Here is a 19,468-nt window from a genome sequence, read left to right on the forward strand (position 1 = left end):
ATTGGGGGTGAAATCAATTCCCGTCCCCGCCTGGCCAGGAGTGATGGGGGAAGGAAATCGAACCCGAGCGGTCTCGGATAAAAGGCTCGCTGGAAGGCGAGCGGAGAGAACAAAGTCTGTGCTGGTTTGGTTGATGACTGCAGGCTGGGCTGCGCCGGGAATTGATTTCCTTTCTCCGGGCTATTTTCAGCTGCTGAGGTGTGTGTGGAAGCGCTGCCGCTTCAATAACTCCTCCAGCTCCCGTGTGTGGGGACCAGGCCCCCTTAATTGGATCTGCTGGAGTGTCCTGGGCCGGGGGACACGGCTGCCTGTGTCCCTGGAGGTGTCCTGCCTGTGGGGACATCGTGCTGCCAGGGCTGTGCGCTGTCACCCGCTCTGAGTCCCTGCGCTGGTGGCTTTGCCTTGTCCCCATCCAGAGTGAGGGTCTGGAGGGGACACGGCAGCGAGGACGCGGATCCGTCTGGGGCCACACGTGTCCCTGTGCTGCTCCGTGTCCATCCAGCCATCCCTCCACGGGCGTGCGTGTGCTCGGGAGTCACGGTGTGATTTATTAACGAGGACACCGCAAGGAGAGCGGGCCCATTACTCCTGGCGTCTGCAGCCCTTCCTGACAGCTCCGTGGAATTGAAATATCTTATTTAAAGCCTCTGGGGAGCATTTTTAAATATCAGCCGTGACACTCAAGGACTCGTTCCCAAAGGGCACCGTCCCTCCCTTCCTCCCGCGGGGACGGGTGACCCCGGCACGCCGCATGGGTGGGCGGCTGGCTGGGTGGCACCGCGGGTTTGGTGCCAGCCCCGCCGTGCCCGCCTCGTCCCCGCGGTGCCGCCGGGCGAGGAGGGAGCCCCGTGTCCCCCGGCACCCTCTGCCGTGCGGGGAGGCGGCCGCGGGGCCCCGCTGCGCTGCCGGCACCGGGAGCGCGCTCCTCGGCTCTTATGAAAGTTTAATTTACGCCCGGTTCTCAGAAGAGCAAACAAAGCTCTGCCGAAAGAGCCCGCGGCGGGTTTTAACGCAAGATTAGATTTTGGGCAAGGAGGGATGAGCTTGTTTAATTTATTCCCTCTCTGCTTGATCTCGCGGCGCTCCCGTTGGGGACGGCGATGCTGCAGCCCTGCCCGGGCCGGGGGCTCCCCGGCTGTTTGGGGGGATGACACAGGAGCCCCGGGGCCGGGGGCTGCCCGGGGAGCTCCGGTGGCAGCAGGGGCCGGCCTGGGGACCGCGGCGGTGCTCGGGGGGCGGTGGAGCGGAGATGCGCTGATTTCCTTTATCTCCTCACCGGCTGCTGGCGCTGATAAGGGCCGGCTGGGGGTGATAAGGGGGCTCAGCCGGGTTCGTCGGAGCCGCTCCCAGGTGCAGCCGGGTGACCCCAGCAGACCGCAGCGTCGCTGCTGGGGCTGCGGCAGGGCTCAGGACAGCGGCTCCCAGCCCCTGCACCGGCAGGTGACAGTCACCGGCTGGTGCACAGTGGAAGCACCTCCAGTGCGGGTGGCAGCGAGGGACACTGGGGTGTCCCCCAGCCTGCACACACGTCCACGCACATCCCATCCATGCAGTGCGTGCGCCTCCGGCAGCAGCTCCTCGGGATGGGAGCTCCTGGCACACGTGCAGTAAATCGGAGGCTGCGCAGGGCCTGCAGCCTCTCCGGGAGCTGTGACAGTGGCACGGGTGTCCCCTCACTGCCGATACCCCTCCCGCAGGTACATGATCACCTCGCTGGACCGCACCCACGCCGGCTTCTACCGCTGCATCGTCCGCAACCGCATGGGAGCGCTGCTGCAGCGCCAGACCGAGGTGCAGGTGGCCTGTAAGTGACCGCCCTGCTCCCTGGGGACCGCAGGGGGACACCCAGCTCCGGCGCTGCGGGACAGCTCTGGGCGTGCTGCCACTCCTGGCCAGCACGTGCGAGCCTGCAGCACCCTGGGGTGACCTGGCAGGGACATCGGAGCATCCCTGGGGTGGTGCAGGGCAGGGGCATCGGAGCATCCCTGGGGTGACCTGGCAGGGACATCGGAGCATCCCTGGGGTGACGCTGGGCAGGGACATCGGAGTATCCCTGGGCTGGTGCAGGGCAGGGACATCGGAGCATCCCTGGGGTGACCTGGCAGGGACATTGGAGCATCCCTGAGGCCATGACAGGAGGGAATGCCTGGAGCATCCCTGGGGTGATTTAAGGAGGAGATGAGAGTGCTGAGGCCTGCGATGGCGGCTCTCTCCCCCAAAAGGGACCTGTCCCTCTCTGTCACTCCTTGCCTTGGGGATATCCCCAGTCCCATACCCATAAACACCTCCTGAGGAGCAGTGACAAATCAGGAGGATAATGAGAAATTAATAAGGCAGCTGTGCTAACAACTAATGATAATGGCAAAGTCGTTAAAAAAGGATTCTTTACATGTTTTTAATTACAGCAATTAAGGAAGTCAATAAAAATCCCCTGTCCCACCCCCTCCTCCATGGCCCCCGCTTCCCTCAGTCTCCCACAACCGCTGCGTGCTTCCAGCCTGGGAATGGCAGGGTGGGATGAAGGCGGCCGTGCCACATCTCGTCCCTGGAGTCAGGGCCGTGCCGCGATGCTCCTGGCACGGGGACATGCCGTGGGGAAGGGGGAGAAGCTGGGGAGCCCCGGGCCGGTCCCCCTGCTGTGGCTGCAGCCTGCCAGCGGTGGGGAACAACCAAGGGATGGATGCAGGGAGGGATCACCGGGAGCAGCCGGTGGGATCCGAGCCAGCCCAGGAGGGGACCAGGAGCAGCCCCTCACAGCATCCCCCGAGGAGCCCACCGCCCAGAGCCCGTCCTGCTGCCCAGCCTGCCCGGCCTGCAGCCCTGGCACGCCCCCGGGCCCTGGCACGGCTCTCCGCCCTGCTCTGCAGACATGGGCAGCTTCGAGGACAGCGAGGCGCAGCAGAGCGTGTCCCACGGGGAGGCGGCCGTCATCCGTGCGCCCCGCATCGCCAGCTTCCCGCAGCCGCAGGTCACCTGGTTCCGGGATGGACGGAAAATCTCCCCCAGCAGCCGCGTGTGAGCACCCCAGGATCGCGCAGGGTCCCCCTGGAGCCCCCCCCCAGGATCCCCCAGGGCCCCCCTGGAAACTCCCCCAGGGTCCCTCTGGAAAGCCCCCCCAGGATCCCCCAGGGTCCCCCTGGAACCCCCCCAGGATCCCCCTGGAACCCTCTGGAATCCCCAGGATCCCCCAGGATCCCCCAGGGTCCCCCTTGAACCCCCCCCAGGATCCCCCTGGAACCCCCCCCAGGATCCCCCTGGATCCCTCTGAAACCCCCCCAGGATCCCCCTGGAACCCCCCCCAGGATCCCCCTGGAACCCCCCCAGGATCCCCCTGGATCCCTCTGAAACCCCCCCAGGATCCCCCTGGAACCCCCTGGAGCCCCCCCCAGGATCCCCCAGTATCCCCCTGGAACCCCCTGGAACACTCAGGATCCCCCAGGATCCCCCCCAGCATCCCGGGGGCTGCGTTTCCCCCCATCCCCACTCTAAGGATGTTGAACCAACATCTGGAGCGCGTTGTGCTAAAACCCAGGGACAGGCTCGGTGACTAATGGCTCTGTTTGTCACCAGAGAAAGGGATTTCTGAACAAAAAAATGAAAGCAAGAGGGAGGAAGGCGGGGGAGAGGGTGGGACAGAGCCAGACACGGCGCACACGCGTGTGCCAGGTGTCCCCACGGAGCTGTGGCAGATCCCGGTGCTGCCAGCCCCAGCCGGCAGGAATTGAATTTGTAACCCCCATTATGCAGGAATTGAACTGGTCGCCTTTCCATTTGCAAAGCGGGATTGAGGAGATAAAACTCCTTTATCTCATATTTAATGGTAAAAAAAAACATATCCCCCACAGCATTTTATGTTTCCAGCAGATTAGATTGTTCCAATAAGTAAAAAATGAAAAAAAAAAAGTGAAATCCTTGGAATCTGCGCCGTCCTGTGGGCTCTGCTTGGACAGAGGGGTGCAGGGCTTGGTCCCCCCATCCTGGGGCTGACACTGGGGGGAGGCTGGGGGTCGCACGTGGGTGCTGGGTGGGCAGGGAGGGTCCCAGCTCAGTGGGTTCACACCCTCTCCTCCCAGAGCCATCACGCTGGAGAACACCCTGGTCATCCTGTCCACGGTGGCGCCGGACGCGGGGCGTTACTACGTGCAGGCGGTGAATGACAAGAACGGCGACAACAAGACGAGCCAGCCCATCACCCTGACCGTGGCCAGTGAGTGTGGGGGGCACAGGCTCCCTCCCCCCAACCTCTGCCTCACCCCAAAATTCAATTTGCAGTAAATCTCTTCGGAGGCTCCGGCTTCTGCTGACTTAACAGTTCGGCCGCCTCAGAATTTATTTAGGCTCTGCTGGCTGTGCTCAGGCGCTGGTGTGGCACAGGCAGAGCTCCTGCTCCAGCTGCATCTGCCCTGCCCGGGATGGGCTGTGCCATGGAGGCTGCAGTGTCACCCCGTGGACACCCCCCACCCCTGGCCGTGTCCCCCTGCCAGCTCCTGGTGCTCTGGAGCAGCCCCTGCCTTGGGCCCACTTCTGTGGCTCCATCCCTCCAGTTCCTTTGGGCCCCCCAAGACTTCCCAGGGTCCCCCAGCCCATTTGGGTGGTGACAGCCCATCCCATGGGACACGCCCTGAAGCGCCATCAGTCCTGTCACGCTCTCCCCATCTCCCCTCCTGCTGCCCCACAGGGTTAGGATGGGTTACCCCTGGCTGGCTGCCTGTCTCCCATCCCCATGAATCTGTTTTCCTGTCCCCTGGCATCCTGGAGCTCCATAAACATCTCGGGGCCCTGTTTATGGATTCAGCTCTATCAGCAGCTTTCGAGCCGATCGCGTTTTTACAGCGCCTACACGAGGGTTTTTATTGTTGCCATCATTTTGCTTCATGGACTCCCTGCCCCCTCCTCCCTGCTGCCACCAGCCTGGTGGCCCTGCCCAGGCGTGCCGGGGGTCCCACAGCTTAGGGACACCTGGGAAGGCACCCTGATGCCACCAGGTCCCTGTCACCTTTGTCTCCTCCAAGGAGCAGCCGGTGATTTGGGTGCCCTCTCTGGGGACACCTCTCTGGGGACAACTCTCTGGGGGTGCTCATGGCTGTCCCTCTGGCCTGCTCCTCCCCAGACGTGGGTGGCCCTGCTGATCCCATCGCACCCACCATCATTGTCCCACCCAAGAACACCAGCGTGGTGGCCGGGACCTCGGAGGTGACCATGGAGTGCGTGGCCAACGCCAGGTGAGCCGTGGGGTGGGGATGAGGATGGGGAATCTCCCTGGTGGCATTGCCCAGCCTCGGCGCTGGGGGCTCCTAAATCTGTTCCCACCGCACTCCTGGAACCTGCGGGATGGAGGGAGGTCCCTTCCCACCCGAGTCCTGCGGGATGGAGGCAGGTGGATCCTCCAGGGAAGCTGGAGCCGGCTCTTGACACACCCTGGCCCCCAGGCCGCTGATCAAGCTGCACATCATCTGGAAGAAGGACGGGGCGCCCGTGTCCAGCGGGATCAGCGACTACAGCCGCCGGCTGACCATCCTGCACCCCACTCTGAGGGACAGCGGCTTCTACGAGTGCGAGGCTGTGCTGCGCAGCAGCAGCGTCCCCGCCGTGACTGCCGGCGCCTTCCTGGCTGTGCTGGGTGAGCTCCTGCCCCTGCTGGGCTGTCTCCTGCCATGGGCAGCTCCCTGTCCCTGCTGGGTGAGCTCCTGTCCATGGGCACTTCCCTGGCTGTGCTGGGTGAGCTCCTGTCCTTGCTGGGCTATCTCCTGCCATGGGCACCTCCCTAGCTGTGCTGGGTGAGCTCCTGCCCCTGCTGGGTTATCTCCTGCCATGGGCACCTCCCTGTGCCTGCTGGGTGAGCTCCTGCCCATGCTGGGTGAGCTCCTACTATGGGCACCTTCCCGTCCGTGCTGTCTGAGCTCCTGCCCATGCTGGGTGAGCTCCTGTCCATGGGCACCTCTCTGTGCCTGCTGGGTGGGCTACTGTCCATGGGCACCTCCCTGTCTGTGCTGGGTTATCTTCTGCCATGGGCACCTTCCTGTCCATGCACCCCCTGTGCCTGCTGGGTGAGCTCTGGTCCCTGCTGGGTTATCTCCTACCATGGGCACCTTCCCGTCCCTGCTGGGTGAGCTCCTGCCCACGAGCAGCCCAGACCACGCGTGCCATGAGCTGGGGTGGGCTCAGCCCCGGGGCAGGGATGGGGGGTGACAGGAGGGGCCCTGGTCAGCCCAAGGACCCTGGGGAGAGGCTCTGTCCCCGTTCCTATTCCTGGTTCCCTCGGCAGAGCCCCCGCAGTTCGTCAGGGAGCCGGAGAGACACATCACGGCCGAGATGGAGAAGGTGGTGGCCATCCCCTGCCAAGCCAAGGGTGAGCTGCTCCCCGGCCCCCTCCGCGTGCTGCCGCCAGCCCGTGCCTGACGTGGCCGTACCCGTGCAGGTGTCCCCCCTCCCGAGATGGCCTGGTACAAGGACGCTGCCCTCCTGCAGCTGGAGAAGCTGTCCCGCTTCCAGCTGCTGGAGGACGGCAGCCTGCAGATCAGCGGGCTGCTCCCCGACGACACCGGGATGTTCCAGTGCTTCGCCCGCAACGCGGCCGGCGAGGTGCAGACCACCACCTACCTGGCCGTGACCAGTAGGTGCCACCCCCCTTGCCCTGGAGGTGCCCTGCCTGCGTGGTGGGCGGGACGCGCTTCTAGATGAGTCCCTCAAGGGGCTTGGGGACCCCAGGATACTCTTCTGGGTCAGGTCCAGGCCGGGCACAGGGAGGGAATTGAGGGGGGGCTGTGCACCTCTGTGCCCCGCAGGCATCGCCCCCAACATCACGCGGGGTCCCCAGGACAGCACGGTGATCGACGGCATGTCCGTGGTCCTCAACTGCGAGACCTCGGGGGCGCCGCGCCCGGCCATCACCTGGCAGAAAGGTAAAAGGGGCTGGGGACGCGCCTGTCCCCACTGCCCCGGGGCTCGGTGACCACCACGGCGGCGGCACTGACGGGGCTCCGCCGTGTCCCCAGGGGAGCGGGTCCTGGCCAGCGGCTCGGTGCAGCTGCCGCGCTTCACCCTGCTGGAGTCGGGCAGCCTCCTGCTGAGCCCCGCGCACCTGCCCGACGCCGGCACCTACACCTGCCTGGCCACCAACTCCCGCGGCGTGGACGAGGCCTCGGCAGACCTGGTGGTCTGGGGTAAGGGACTCCCGGCGGGGCCGGGGAAGGGAGGGACCCTGCGCGGCTCCAGGCAAAGCCCAGCTGCTGTGGGATGGAGCTCTCTGGGGATGGGCGCTGGGTTTTGTGGGTGCGGGTCCCTGCCGGTGCCACCCCCGCAGTGCCAATGGGTCATTGTGTCCCCCCTCAGCAAGGACACGTATCACGGACCCGCCGCAGGACCAGAGCGTCATCAAGGGCACCAAGGCTGTCATGAGCTGCGGGGTCACCCATGACCCCAGCGTGGACGTCAGGTATGTGAGAGGGTCGGGGAGTCCAGGCACCCCCCGGCTGCCCACCCGGCTGCTGTCACCGCCGTCCTGGGGAGGAAGATGGGGGTCCCTTCCTCAGCCCCGCGCGGGTGGTCCTGCAGTGCCACCTGGTGCCCTGCGGCGGCGAGCCCCGGTCCCCTCCGGGGCTGGGGGCCCAGCACACCTGGCTCCCCCTGCACAGGTACGTCTGGGAGAAGGACGGGGCACCGCTGGGCCCCGAGAACGGCCCCCGGGTGCGCCTGGACGAGGCGGGCACCCTGCACATCTCCCAGACCTGGTCGGGTGACATCGGCACCTACACCTGCAAGGTGATCTCGGCCGGGGGCAACGACTCGCGCAGCGCCCACCTCCGTGTCCGGTGAGACCCCCCCCCCCTCATCCCACCGGCACCCCCGCCTGGGGCTGTGCCCCCTCCCTCCTTCCCCCCTAACCCCCCTGTCCAGGCAGCTCCCCCACGCCCCCGAGAGCCCCGTGGCCGCGCTGAGCCCGCAGGAGAAACGGGCCATCAACCTCACCTGGGCCAAGCCCTTCGACGGCAACAGCCCCCTGCTCCGCTACGTCGTGGAGGTCTCCGAGAACAGTAAGGGGCTGCTGCCACCCCCCGGTGCTGCTGGCACTGGGAGATGTCCCCAGCGTCACCCTGGTGCAGGGAATGCTGCGGGGAGCTTGGGGCGGGGGGTCCCCAGTGTCCTGCAGGTCAGGTCCCCACCCTGCTGTCCCCTCTTCCCCAGACGCACCCTGGACCGTGCTGCTGGCCAGCGTGGACCCCGAGGTGACATCGGTGACGGTGCGGGGCTTGGTCCCCGCTCGCTCCTACCAGTTCCGCCTGTGCGCTGTCAATGACGTGGGCAGGGGACAGTTCAGCAAGGACACGGAGAGGTGAGTCCCGCCCGGGGGTCCTGGGGGCACTGGTGACCCCGGGTGCTCAGCCCGCCCTGTCCCTGCAGGGTGTCCCTGCCCGAGGAGCCGCCCTCTGCACCCCCCCAGAACGTCATCGCCAGCGGCCGCACCAACCAGTCCATCATGATCCAGTGGCAGCCGCCCCCCGAGAGCCACCAGAACGGGGTCCTCAAGGGCTACATCATCCGGTAGGTGCCAGCGGGGGTGCCCAGGGGTCCCAAACCCGGTGCTGCTGGGGACAGTGGCAGCTCTGATGGCTCCTGGTGCCCAGGTACTGCCTGGCCGGGCTGCCCGTGGGGTACCAGTTCAAGAACATCACCAACGCCGAGGTCAACAACCTCCTCCTGGAGGACCTCATCATCTGGACCAACTACGAGATCGAGGTGGCCGCCTACAACAGCGCCGGCCTGGGGGTCTACAGCATGAAGGTGACGGAGTGGACCCTGCAGGGAGGTAGGCAGGGACAATCGGGGTGGGCAGGGGCTTGCTGGGCACCCCGGCAGCAACAGGCGGTGCCGTTGGGGTGATGGGGTGGGAGGCAGAGGATGGGTGTGGAGGTCCCAGGGGGATGGGGTGTGCTGGGCAGGGATGAGCCGGGGCTGGCACCCAGCTGATGGAAGGGACCTCGTGAGCTGTCCCTGTGAGCTGTCCCTTCATCCCGGCAGTGCCCACGGTGCCTCCAGGGAATGTGCAGGCTGAGGCCACCAACTCCACCACCATCCGCTTCACCTGGAACCCCCCCAGCCCCCAGTTCATCAACGGCATCAACCAGGGCTACAAGGTGAGGGTGATTCCCAAAGCCAGAACAGCTTGTGGGGAAAACTTGGTCAAGCTTCACAAACCGTCTTGGCTCCTCCTCGCCAAAATCCTGGATTTTAATTGGCTCTCTCCTGACTGTTAAAATAATATTTACTGTTATTTAACACTTGCATGGGCTTGGAGTCTCCCATGCTCTGTAATTAATTTCAAGTTGCAATTAATTCAAATTTACATTAATGAAATTGAATTAAAACATTAAACTTGTGTCTTAATCCACTCGAAAGAAGTTCGGGAATTTAATTGCCGCTGAACGAGATAACCAGCGTGAGCAGGATATTTAACATTCTTATTAAACGCCACTTAGTATTTTTGATTAGTATTTTTAGGGCCTAATTAGTGTTTAATTAAGTTGCTAGAGGCTATCTTGCACAATACCAATTAAATGCCCAGCCATCCCTCCTGGATGCGGGCAAGGGGGGATCCCGTTATCGATGGAGTTAATCACAGCTCCGTAAGCAGCGCTGGCACAGGCGCCGCACTGTTAATTGATCGTTAATCAAGGCCGAATTAATAAGAGGAGGCCGGAGAGATGGCGTTTGTGGCACCGGGAACCTCCGTGCCCGCTCCTTTCTCACGCAGCTCATCGCCTGGGAGCCGGAGCACGAGGACGAGGCCACGGTGGTGACGGTGCGGCCCAACTTCCAGGACAGCGTGCACGTGGGCTTGGTGGCGGGGCTGCGCAAGTTCACCGAGTACTTCACCTCGGTGCTGTGCTTCACCACGCCCGGGGACGGCCCGCGCAGCCCGCCCCAGCTGGTGCGCACCCACGAGGACGGTACGGGGAGGCCCCGAGCCCCTCGGGATGGACCCCCCGGCTCCGGCCGAGGCGAGCCCCCTCCCCGCTCGCTCCTCGCGGGGGTCCCGTGGGTGCCGAGGGATCCTGAGCTGGGTGCTGAGTCTGGGTGGTTTTGGGCAGTGCCTGGCCCCGTGGGACACCTCAGCTTCAGTGACATCCTGGATACGTCGCTGAAGGTCAGCTGGCAGGAGCCGCTGGAGAAGAACGGAATCCTGACGGGTAAGGGAGCAGCTGCAGGTACCGGCGGTGTCATCGGTCCCTTTGTCACCCCACAGCATCTCCCCCTTTTCCTGTCCCATTCCCGCTCTGCAGCGTTGTCCCGTGTCCCACTGCCACCCCGCAGTGTCACTCACGTGTCCTCTTCCTCCCCCACGGCATCTCCCCTTTGTCCTGTCTCCTCCCCACCCCACAGCTTCTCCCACCCTGTCCCCATGCAGCCCCCAGGGTGGGCAACGCAGGGGTGACACTCTAGGGGTGGCACTGCAGGGTGACGCTGCAGGGGTGACACTGTAAGGGTGACACTGCAGGGGTGACACTGCAGGGGTGACGCTGCAGGGGTGACACTGTAAGGGTGACGCTGCAGGGGTGACGCTGCAGGGGTGACGCTGCAGGGTGATGCTGCAGGGGTGACACTGTAAGGGTGACGCTGCAGGGGTGACGCTGCAGGGGTGACACTGCAGGGGTGACGCTGCAGGGGTGGCACTGCAGGGTGACGCTGCAGGGGTGACGCTGCAGGGGTGACGCTGCAGGGGTGACACTGTAAGGGTGACACTGCAGGGGTGACACTGCAGGGCTGCATTCCAGGGTACCGGATCTCGTGGGAGGAGTACAACCGCACCAACACGCGGGTGACACACTACCTGCCCAATGTCACCCTGGAGTACCGCGTCACCGGCCTCACCGCCCTCACCACCTACACCATCGAGGTGGCCGCCATGACCTCCAAGGGACAGGGACAGGTCTCCTCCTCCACCATCTCCTCAGGGGTCCCCCCAGGTGAGCACGGTGGTGCTGGGGTGCTGCAGGGCTGTGCGCGGTGCTGTGGGCAAGCGGCCGGTGCCACCCACGCTGCCCTGTCCCCACAGAGCTCCCCGGTGCCCCCACCAACCTGGGCATCTCCAACATTGGCCCCCGCTCCGTCACCATCCAGTTTCGCCCCGGTTACGATGGCAAAACCTCCATCTCCCGCTGGCAGGTGGAGGCACAGGTACAGGGTGCTCGGGAAGGGGGTCAGGGGGTGTTTGGGGCCAGCTCAGCCCCCTCACCCCGCTGCCATGCCACAGGTGGGCCAGAACGGCGAGGCTGGCGAGTGGGGGCTCGTGCACCAGCTGGCCAACGAGCCCGACAGCCGCTCCATGGAGGTGCCCAACCTGAAGCCCTACACCTACTACAGGCGAGTGCCAGGGCGGTGCCCCGGTGCCATCCCTGGTCCCCCCCTGTGACCCCCTCATTGTCCCCCCCAGGCGATGGAGCCCTCTTCCCCTCACCGTGACCCCCCTCTCCTCTCAGTTTCCGCATGCGGCAGGTGAACATCGTGGGCACCAGCCCCCCCAGCCTGCCCTCCCGCAGGATCCAGACCCTCCAAGCCCCCCCGGACATGGCCCCTGCCAACGTCACGCTGAGGACGGCCAGCGAGACCAGCCTGTGGCTGCGCTGGATGGTGAGGGGGGTCAGGGGGTCTGCGCTTGCGTGGGCTGAAGGGGGATGGAGCTGGGGGACATCAGGAGTGACAGCGCCTGTCCCTGCCAGCCCCTCCTGGAGCAGGAGTACAACGGGAACCCCGACTCAGTGGGGTACAGGATCCGCTACGCGCGGGCGGACGGGCGGGGGCCGCCGGCGCTCCACGTGATCCGTGACCGCGTGGAGCGGGAATTCACCATCGAGGACCTGGAGGAGTGGACAGAGTACCGGGTGCAGGTCCAGGCCTTCAACGCCATCGGCTCTGGGCCCTGGAGCCCCCCGGTGCTGGGACGCACGCGGGAGTCAGGTACCGCTGCCCACCTGGGCTCTGGGCACCCACCTCGGCCAATCCGGCCACTGACCCCCTCTGTTGCCCCCCTCCAGTGCCCTCCTCTGGCCCCAGCAATGTGTCAGCAGTGGCCACCTCCTCCAGCAGCCTGATGGTCCGATGGAACGACATTCCCGAGGCTGACTGCAACGGGCTCATCCTGGGCTACAAGGTGAGCTCCTGCCCGTGGGCAGCACAACTTTCCCTGGGGGAGCCACCCTGCAGGCTGTGAGCTCCCTGGCTGTGCCACCCCCAGGAGCTGGTGGCCGTGTCACACGGGCTGTGTTGCAGGTGCTGTACAAGGAGAAGGGCTCAGAGGTGCGTGCCCGGTTCTGGCTGGCCGAGGGCAATGCCTCCCGCAGTGCCCAGCTCACCGGGCTGGCCAAGTACACCCTGTACGAGATCCGGGTGCTGGCCTTCACCAGGATGGGCGATGGTGTCCCCAGCCGGCCTCCTGTCCTCGAGAGGACGCTGGATGATGGTGGGTGACAGCACCTGGGTGGGCTGGGTGATCAATCCCCTCCTACCCCTGGGTGGTCAATCCCCTCCTATCCCTGGGTGGTCAATCCCTTATCCCTGTTCTCTGGGGCGCTCCCTGTCCCCCATACCAGGACACCCAGGGCTCCCAGGGGATGGCATCTGTCACTTCTCCCCACTCCCCCCGACTCCAATCTCTCCCCCTGCAGTGCCCGGGCCCCCCGTGGGGCTCCTCTTTCCTGAAGTGAGGACCACCTTGGTGCGGCTCATCTGGCAGCCGCCGGCAGCCCCCAACGGCGTCATCCTGGGTAGGTGGGGATTGCCCCGGGCGAGCCGCCCCGGGACGCTCCGCAGAGGTCCGGGGAGGGGCAGGGATTGTCAGAGACCAGCTCCCCGGGCTCCCCCGAGCATCGCGGAGCCCTCAGGGGTGAAGTTCCGTGCTCGGATGTCGGTCCCGGGCTGGGTGTGAGCTCCCCCGCGAACAGGTTGGGATGGAGGGGGTGGCACGGGGAGGGTCCCAGGCTGGTGTCCCCTCCCCAGCGCCACCACTCCGCTGCCTCCCCGCAGCCTACCAGGTCAGCCACCGCCTGAACACCTCGGCGGCGACCGCGGCCGCCGAGGAGGTGCTGGATGCCAGCGCCCGGCAGTTCACGGCCACCGGCCTGCAGCCCGAGGCCACCTACCTGTTCCGTGTCACCGCGCAGAGCCGCAAGGGCTGGGGCGAGGCGGCCGAAGCGCTGGTGGTCACCACCGAGAAGAGAGGTAACGATGGGTGTCCGGCCGGCGGCGGGGGGCTGGCGGTGCCCCCGCAGTGCTCCCAGCCCCTGGCCTCCCCCAGCCCGGCCGCAGCCCCCCGGGAAGCCGCTGGCGCAGCAGGAGGAGGTGCGGGCCCGGAGCGTGCTGCTGTCCTGGGAGCCGGGCAGCGACGGCCTCTCCCCCGTGCGCTACTACACCGTGCAGAGCCGCGAGCTGCCCCACGGCGAGTGGGCTCTGCACGCCGCCCCCGTCAGCCACAACGCCACCGCCTTCGTGGTGGACAGGTGAGGGGCTGGGGACGCGCTGGGTGTCGGTGCTTCGGGTGGTTTCCCCGTGCCTCAGTTTCCCCGTCTCGTGAGAAGTGCTGGTACGAGGCTGGGAAGTGATGGCGCGGGAGGAGGGAGGGCGGCTCGGGGGTGACCCGTCCCCATCCCGCTCTGCTCCCGGCAGGCTGAAACCCTTCACCTCCTACAAGTTCCGTGTGAAAGCGACGAACGACATCGGGGACAGCGAGTACAGCGAGGAGTCGGAGTCGCTCACCACCCTGCAGGCGGGTCAGCACCTCCTGGGGCAGGGACAGCGGGTACCCCCATGCCCAGGGAACTCCTCCTTTGCCCTGGGCATCTCCGGAGCCTCACCACCCTCTTCTGCCCCGCAGCCCCCGAGGAGGCTCCCACCATCCTCTCCATCACCCCGCACACCACCACGTCGGTGCTCATCCGCTGGCAGGTACCGTGCCCCTGCCCTGCGCTGAGCTGTGCCGGGTGGCACTCAGGGTGCCAGGGAGCCCTGGACCAGAGCAGCCTCTGAGTGCCTTCCCCTCCCTGCCTCCCCCGCAGCCCCCGGCTGAGGACAAGATCAATGGGATCCTGCTGGGGTTCCGGCTGCGGTACCGGGAGCTGCTGCCCGACAGCCTGCGGGGCTTCGCCCTGCGCGGCCTCCCCGGCGCCAGCTGGGCCGAGCTCCCCCGTGAGTGCCCACCGGCCCTGGGGACAGGGGCTGGGGTGGCCTGGGGGTGGCAGGTGGGATCTGAGCTGTGCGGCATCCACAGCATCTCCCAGGTACCAGGGTCGGGCTGTGCCCGCTGGGGCTGTCGCCAGTTCCCGTGTGCCACCGGGTCTGTGGTCCCTAACATCTTTCTGTGTTGTCACTGGCTCTGTCCCACTGCGTCCACAAATCTGAACCTCACAGGGGTGTCTGCACCTAACACGGGCTGTGTGACATCCTGCTGTGTGTCCCCAGCCCCTGCAGGCAACAGGGTCACATCCACTCTGGGGGCAGCAGGGACACGAGTGACAAGGGCAGAGCCCGAGGCAGGACCTGGCCCTGAACTCTGTGGAGACCCCAGGGCACAGACCTGGCTCGTGGCACTCAGGGGATGGGGCTGGAGGATGGGAAGGCTCCTCAGTGCTGTGGCAGCCTCGTTGGCACCTGGAGATGCCAGGGCCGCTTCTGGGGAGCCCTGGCACAGGCTGGGGTGGTGATGGGGTGGGGGCTCAAAGGCAGGAACCCCCCCTGCCCTGCACTAACCCCCCCTGCTCTGCTGCCCAGCCGTCTATGCCGTGCACAACCTCAGCGAGGTGTCCCTCACCCAGTACGAGCTAGAGAGTAAGTCACCACCTCCATGTCCCCCTCTGTCTGTGTGTCCCCCACTGCCACTCCTGTGTGTGTGTCCCACTGCCACTCCTGTGTGTCCCTCTGTGTCCCCCACTGCCATCCCGTGTGTCCCTTTGTGTCCCCCACTGCCACACCATGTGTCCCTCTGTCTGTTCCCCACTGCCACCCCTGTGTGTGTGTCCCACTGCCACTTCTGTGTGTCCCTTTGTGTCCCCCACTGCCACCCCTGTGTGTCCCTCTGTGTGTCCCCCACTGCCACCCCTGTGTGTGTGTCCCACTGCCACCCCTGTGTGTCCCTTTGTGTGTGTCCCACTGCCACCCCTGTGTGTGTCCCCCACTGCCACCCCTGTGTGTGTCCCCCACTGCCACCCCTGTGTGTGTGTCCCACTGCCACCCCTGTGTGTGTGTCCCGCTGCCACTCCTGTGTGTCCCTTTGTGTCCCTCACTGCCACCCGTGTGTGTCCTCCTGTGTGTCCCTCTGTGTCCCCCACTGCCACCCGTGTGTGTCCCCCACTGCTACCCCCGTGTGTCCCTCTGTGTGTCCCCCACTGCTACCCCTGTGTGTCCCCCACTGCTACCCCCGCGTGTCCCTCTGTGTGTCCCCCACTGCCACCTGTGTGTCCCTCTGTGTGTCCCCCACTGCCACCCGTGTGTCCCTGCACTGCAGGGCAAGCTGGAACCCCTCCACCCCATCCAGCTGCTCCTTGGGGACACCCCCTTCCTCCCAACAAGGGGGGCTCTGCCATGTCCCCTGGGGGGTAGCGGGGCTGCCCCATCCTGGGGAGGGTCCCACTCGCCCTTTGTCCCCAGACCTGAGCAAGCACCGGCGCTACGAGATCCGGATGAGCGTCTACAACGCCGTGGGCGAGGGGCCGCCCAGCCCCCCGCAGGAGGTGTTCGTGGGGGAAGCAGGTGAGTGGTGGCAGGGCTGCGCCCGTGGGGGCTCAGGGAGGGGGCTCGGCCGTCCGGGGATCCCCGGGGCCCGCACAAGGCCGTGCACGGCCCGCAGCAGAGCGGTGACACCGCCCCGCTCGCACAGTGCCCACCGCAGCGCCCCGGAACGTGGCTGTGCAGGCGGCCACGGCCACGCAGCTGGATGTCACCTGGGAGCCGCCCCCCGTGGAGAGCCAGAACGGGGACATCCAGGGCTACAAGGTACCTCCTGTCCCCCCGAGCTGCGCCCCGCCGGGGCTCGGGGCCACGGGGCGCTCCGCGGAGGGGCAGAGTGCCGGGGGGCGCAGGGTGCGTGGCACCGGGGGTGCTGTAGGTGATTTCGGGGAAGGGGCTCTGGGGAGGTGCTGCGGTCCCGAGGAGATCCCGGGTTTCCCATCCCGGTGCCGAGCGGCGGCGGGAGCAGCAGATGGCGCCGTCGGCCCTGGAATGTGTCGGGATGGAGCCGGGATGTGTCGGGATGGAGCCGGTATGGAGCCGGGATGTGTCGCAATGGAGGCAGGATGTGTCGGGATGGAGCCGGGATTGTGTCGAGATGGAGCCGGGATGTGTCGGGGTGCAGCAGGGATGTGTCGGGGTGCAGCAGGGATGTGTCAGGATGCAGCAGGGATGTGTCGGGGTGCAGCAGGGATGTGTCGGGGTGCAGCAGGGATGTGTCGGGGTGCAGCAGGGATGTGTCGGGGTGCAGCAGGGATGTGTCGGGATGCAGCCCAGGTGCTGTTGGAATGCATTAGGATGCAGCCACGGTACCCAGCCCATGCTCCAGACACCTCCTGGTCCCCATCCGTTGTGATTCCTCTGGCTTGTCCCCATCCCTCGGGAATCAGGCACAGCTCGAAGGTGATGTCAGGCGATCCCTGACGATGCCAGCCGTGCCTGATGCCCAGCACAGCCTGGAGCCCTCCTGGAGGAGGCACAGGCACAGGGGCTCAGCAGCCGGGCGGGGACGTTTGAGGGCTCCGGGAAGGCGAGCGGGCTCGGGGCCGTGCCTGGCCAGCCCCCCGCGCCCCCTCCCGCAGATCCACTTCTGGGAGGAGCAGCGGCCGAACGGGAGCGCCCGGGTCAAGACCCTTTTCCTGCCCGAGAGCGGCGTGAAGCTGAAGAACCTGACGGGCTACACCTCCTACTGGGTCAGCGTGGCCGCCTTCAACGCCGCGGGGGACGGGCCCCGCAGTCCCCCCGTGAAGGCACGGACGCAGCAGGCAGGTGGGACCCGTGGCACGGCTCCCCAGCACCCTCCTGCCTCCCTGGGGAGGTGTCTCCCTGGGCCCAGCTCCAGGGATTCACGCTGCAATCCCAAGCAGAACATCCCTGGGCTCACCCCAGCTGGTTTGCGGGGTGGGGGAGCACAGAGGTGAGGTTTCAACAGCTTGAGGAGGATGAAGATTGTGGGAGGAGGCACAAGGAGCGGGAGACTCATTCCCCCCCCCCCGTGGAAGCTTTGCTGCAGCAGGGATGGGGCCCGGGGGGTGTGAGCCGATCCATCAGCATCGGGGTGGAGGCAGGGAAAGGGGCTGGCTCGTGCTGGGGGTGTCCCCTGCAGCGCTGAGCTGGCCCTGTCACCCTGTCCCCCGGCAGCCCCCAGCGCTCCTGGCTCCATCCGCTTCAGCGAGCTGACCACCACGTCAGTGAACGTGTCCTGGGAGCCACCGCCGCTGCCCAACGGGCTCCTCGAGGGCTACAGGCTGGTCTACGAGCCCTGCACGCCCGTGGATGGTGAGGCCATGGCCGGGGGCAGCGGGGAGGGCTCGGGGGGACCCGGCTCAGCCTCTGTCCCCGCAGGCGTGAGCAAGATCGTGACGGTGGACGTGAAGGGGAACAGCCCGCTGTGGATGAAGGTCAAGGACCTGGCTGAGGGCGTCACCTACCGGTTCCGAATCCGGGCCAAAACCTTTGCCTACGGGCCGGACGTTGAGGCCAACATCACCACGGGGCCCGGGGAAGGTACGGGGGACATGCGGGGACACGGGGGGTGAGGGAGGAGATGGGCTGGGGGCTGGCCCGGCTCTGGGCCGGTCTGTGCCCCCTGGCTGCAGCTGTGCTCTGCTCCCCAGGCGCCCCTGGCCCCCCGGGAGAGCCCTTCATCTCCCGCTATGGCTCGGCCATCACCATCCACTGGTCCAGCGGGGACCCGGGCCAGGGGCCCATCACCAGATACGTCATCGAGGCCCGGCCCTCAGGTACCACAGCTGCCTCTGCTCCACCCCAGCTCGGGGTCAGGAGAAGGGAAACTGAGGCAGGGAGTGCTGACCTGGGTTGGGCGTTAGCACTCAGTGTCTGCGGGGTGTCCATGAGGAAAACGCTGCTGAGGGGGGGATGATGGCACGGGCAGCACCTGGAGGGCCACTGGGTGGAGGGACATCACCCCTCGCCCTGGGGTGTCCTGCAGAGCCAGCCCTGAAATCCCAACCCTCTTTTCTCTTCCAGATGAGGGGCTCTGGGACATCCTCATCAAAGACATCCCCAAGGAGGTCACCTCCTACACCTTCAGCATGGACATCCTCAAGCAGGGGGTCAGCTATGACTTCCGTGTCATTGCCGTGAACGACTACGGCTACGGGACCCCCAGCACCCCTTCCCCCTCCGTGTCAGGTGGGTTCTGGGGAGATTCTGTCCCCCTGAGCCAGAGAGAGGGTCCTGCTGCTGCTCTGTTCTCATGGCTGTCACTGAACCCCACTCCTGGTTCCTACAGAGTCCCAACCCCACTGCCAGCGCCCCCTTTCCAAATCCCCCTCAGCCCTCTCCCTTTCCATGGGTCCAGGCCTCTCAGAGCTCCCCAAGCGACCCTGTTCTCTGCAGAGGGGTGTCCCTGTCCCCCTCTGATCCTCCCTGCTGTGCCCCAGCCCAGAAAACCAACCCGTTCTATGAGGAGTGGTGGTTCCTGGTGGTCATCGCCCTGGTGGGGCTCATCTTCATCCTCCTCCTCGTTTTCGTGCTCATCATCCGCGGGCAGAGCAAGAAGTACTCCAAGAAGTCGGACTCGGGTGAGGGATGGAGAGTGGTGGGTGGTGACAGGACCCTCCTGCTCCCGTGGGAGCCTCCTGGGGGTCTCTCCCTGCCTTTGGGGTCTGGGTGGAGTGGTGGGATCCTCCCTCCCTGCCCACCTTGGGGACAACTCCTCCGGAGCCCCAGCGCCGCCCCAGAACGGCGCTGTGGCTTCCCGGAGAGCGCCGGGAGCCCGAGGTGAAATGAAGGACTTGTCCCACAGACAGCTGCGGGGGCAGGGCAGCCCCGGGGGCTCGCAGAGGTCACCGGGATTAGCCAAACACAGCTCTGTTTTCTTAGCTCTGTCAAGGGCTCCAATTGTGGGGAAAATCCAGAGCTCCTCGTTAGGCAAACAGCTCCGAGTGGGGAGATGGGGGCACTGGGGCAGGGCAGGGGGCTGGGCCAGGGCACGGCTGGCACCTCCTGGCTGTCCCCAGGCCCTGGTGGCTCTGGAAGCAGAGCAATCCCCCCAGCCCCCTGCGCAGGGCCCGGCCCCCCTCGCTGTGCTGTGCTGCCCGCGGAGGGGCCGGGGGAGGCTGAGCATCCCAACCCCCAGGGAGCAGCTCCAAGGCGGCCGCCCTGAGCCACGGGGAGATGGTGAGCCTGGATGAGGGCAGCTTCCCCGCCCTGGAGCTCAACAACCGCCGCCTCTCGGTCAAGAATTCCTTCTGCCGGAAGAACGGCATCTACACCCGGTAGGGACCCG

The 19,468-nt window shown here is 66.0% G+C and overlaps 1 protein-coding gene across 2 annotated transcripts in view; it reads left to right on the forward strand.

Moving 5' to 3' along the window:
- The window catches only part of SDK2 (sidekick cell adhesion molecule 2), a 47,411-nt gene that overhangs the window by 25,062 nt on the left and 2,881 nt on the right, over positions 1-19,468 (forward strand). For both annotated transcript variants that reach the window (XM_021534176.4, XM_085556629.1), the window contains exons 3-43: positions 1,698-1,804; positions 2,868-3,015; positions 4,074-4,207; positions 5,111-5,222; positions 5,430-5,620; positions 6,266-6,349; positions 6,419-6,613; positions 6,786-6,902; positions 6,996-7,163; positions 7,333-7,435; positions 7,635-7,811; positions 7,897-8,033; positions 8,185-8,332; positions 8,401-8,541; positions 8,625-8,806; positions 9,019-9,134; positions 9,752-9,947; positions 10,089-10,187; positions 10,773-10,964; positions 11,054-11,175; positions 11,252-11,361; positions 11,478-11,628; positions 11,718-11,955; positions 12,033-12,148; positions 12,268-12,457; positions 12,663-12,761; positions 13,021-13,215; positions 13,292-13,493; positions 13,660-13,763; positions 13,868-13,938; positions 14,049-14,178; positions 14,761-14,817; positions 15,637-15,738; positions 15,866-15,981; positions 16,797-16,983; positions 17,356-17,493; positions 17,560-17,721; positions 17,832-17,957; positions 18,205-18,369; positions 18,621-18,761; positions 19,319-19,457. In XM_021534176.4, coding sequence (XP_021389851.3) covers positions 1,698-1,804; positions 2,868-3,015; positions 4,074-4,207; positions 5,111-5,222; positions 5,430-5,620; positions 6,266-6,349; positions 6,419-6,613; positions 6,786-6,902; positions 6,996-7,163; positions 7,333-7,435; positions 7,635-7,811; positions 7,897-8,033; positions 8,185-8,332; positions 8,401-8,541; positions 8,625-8,806; positions 9,019-9,134; positions 9,752-9,947; positions 10,089-10,187; positions 10,773-10,964; positions 11,054-11,175; positions 11,252-11,361; positions 11,478-11,628; positions 11,718-11,955; positions 12,033-12,148; positions 12,268-12,457; positions 12,663-12,761; positions 13,021-13,215; positions 13,292-13,493; positions 13,660-13,763; positions 13,868-13,938; positions 14,049-14,178; positions 14,761-14,817; positions 15,637-15,738; positions 15,866-15,981; positions 16,797-16,983; positions 17,356-17,493; positions 17,560-17,721; positions 17,832-17,957; positions 18,205-18,369; positions 18,621-18,761; positions 19,319-19,457 — 5,808 coding nt within the window. The remainder of the gene's footprint in view (positions 1-1,697; positions 1,805-2,867; positions 3,016-4,073; positions 4,208-5,110; positions 5,223-5,429; positions 5,621-6,265; positions 6,350-6,418; positions 6,614-6,785; positions 6,903-6,995; positions 7,164-7,332; positions 7,436-7,634; positions 7,812-7,896; positions 8,034-8,184; positions 8,333-8,400; positions 8,542-8,624; positions 8,807-9,018; positions 9,135-9,751; positions 9,948-10,088; positions 10,188-10,772; positions 10,965-11,053; positions 11,176-11,251; positions 11,362-11,477; positions 11,629-11,717; positions 11,956-12,032; positions 12,149-12,267; positions 12,458-12,662; positions 12,762-13,020; positions 13,216-13,291; positions 13,494-13,659; positions 13,764-13,867; positions 13,939-14,048; positions 14,179-14,760; positions 14,818-15,636; positions 15,739-15,865; positions 15,982-16,796; positions 16,984-17,355; positions 17,494-17,559; positions 17,722-17,831; positions 17,958-18,204; positions 18,370-18,620; positions 18,762-19,318; positions 19,458-19,468) is intronic.

This window comes from Lonchura striata, chromosome 18 (assembly GCF_050655825.1).
Source record: "Lonchura striata isolate lonStrDom1 chromosome 18, ASM5065582v1, whole genome shotgun sequence".
In the NCBI taxonomy this organism is placed as follows: Eukaryota; Metazoa; Chordata; class Aves; order Passeriformes; family Estrildidae; genus Lonchura; species Lonchura striata.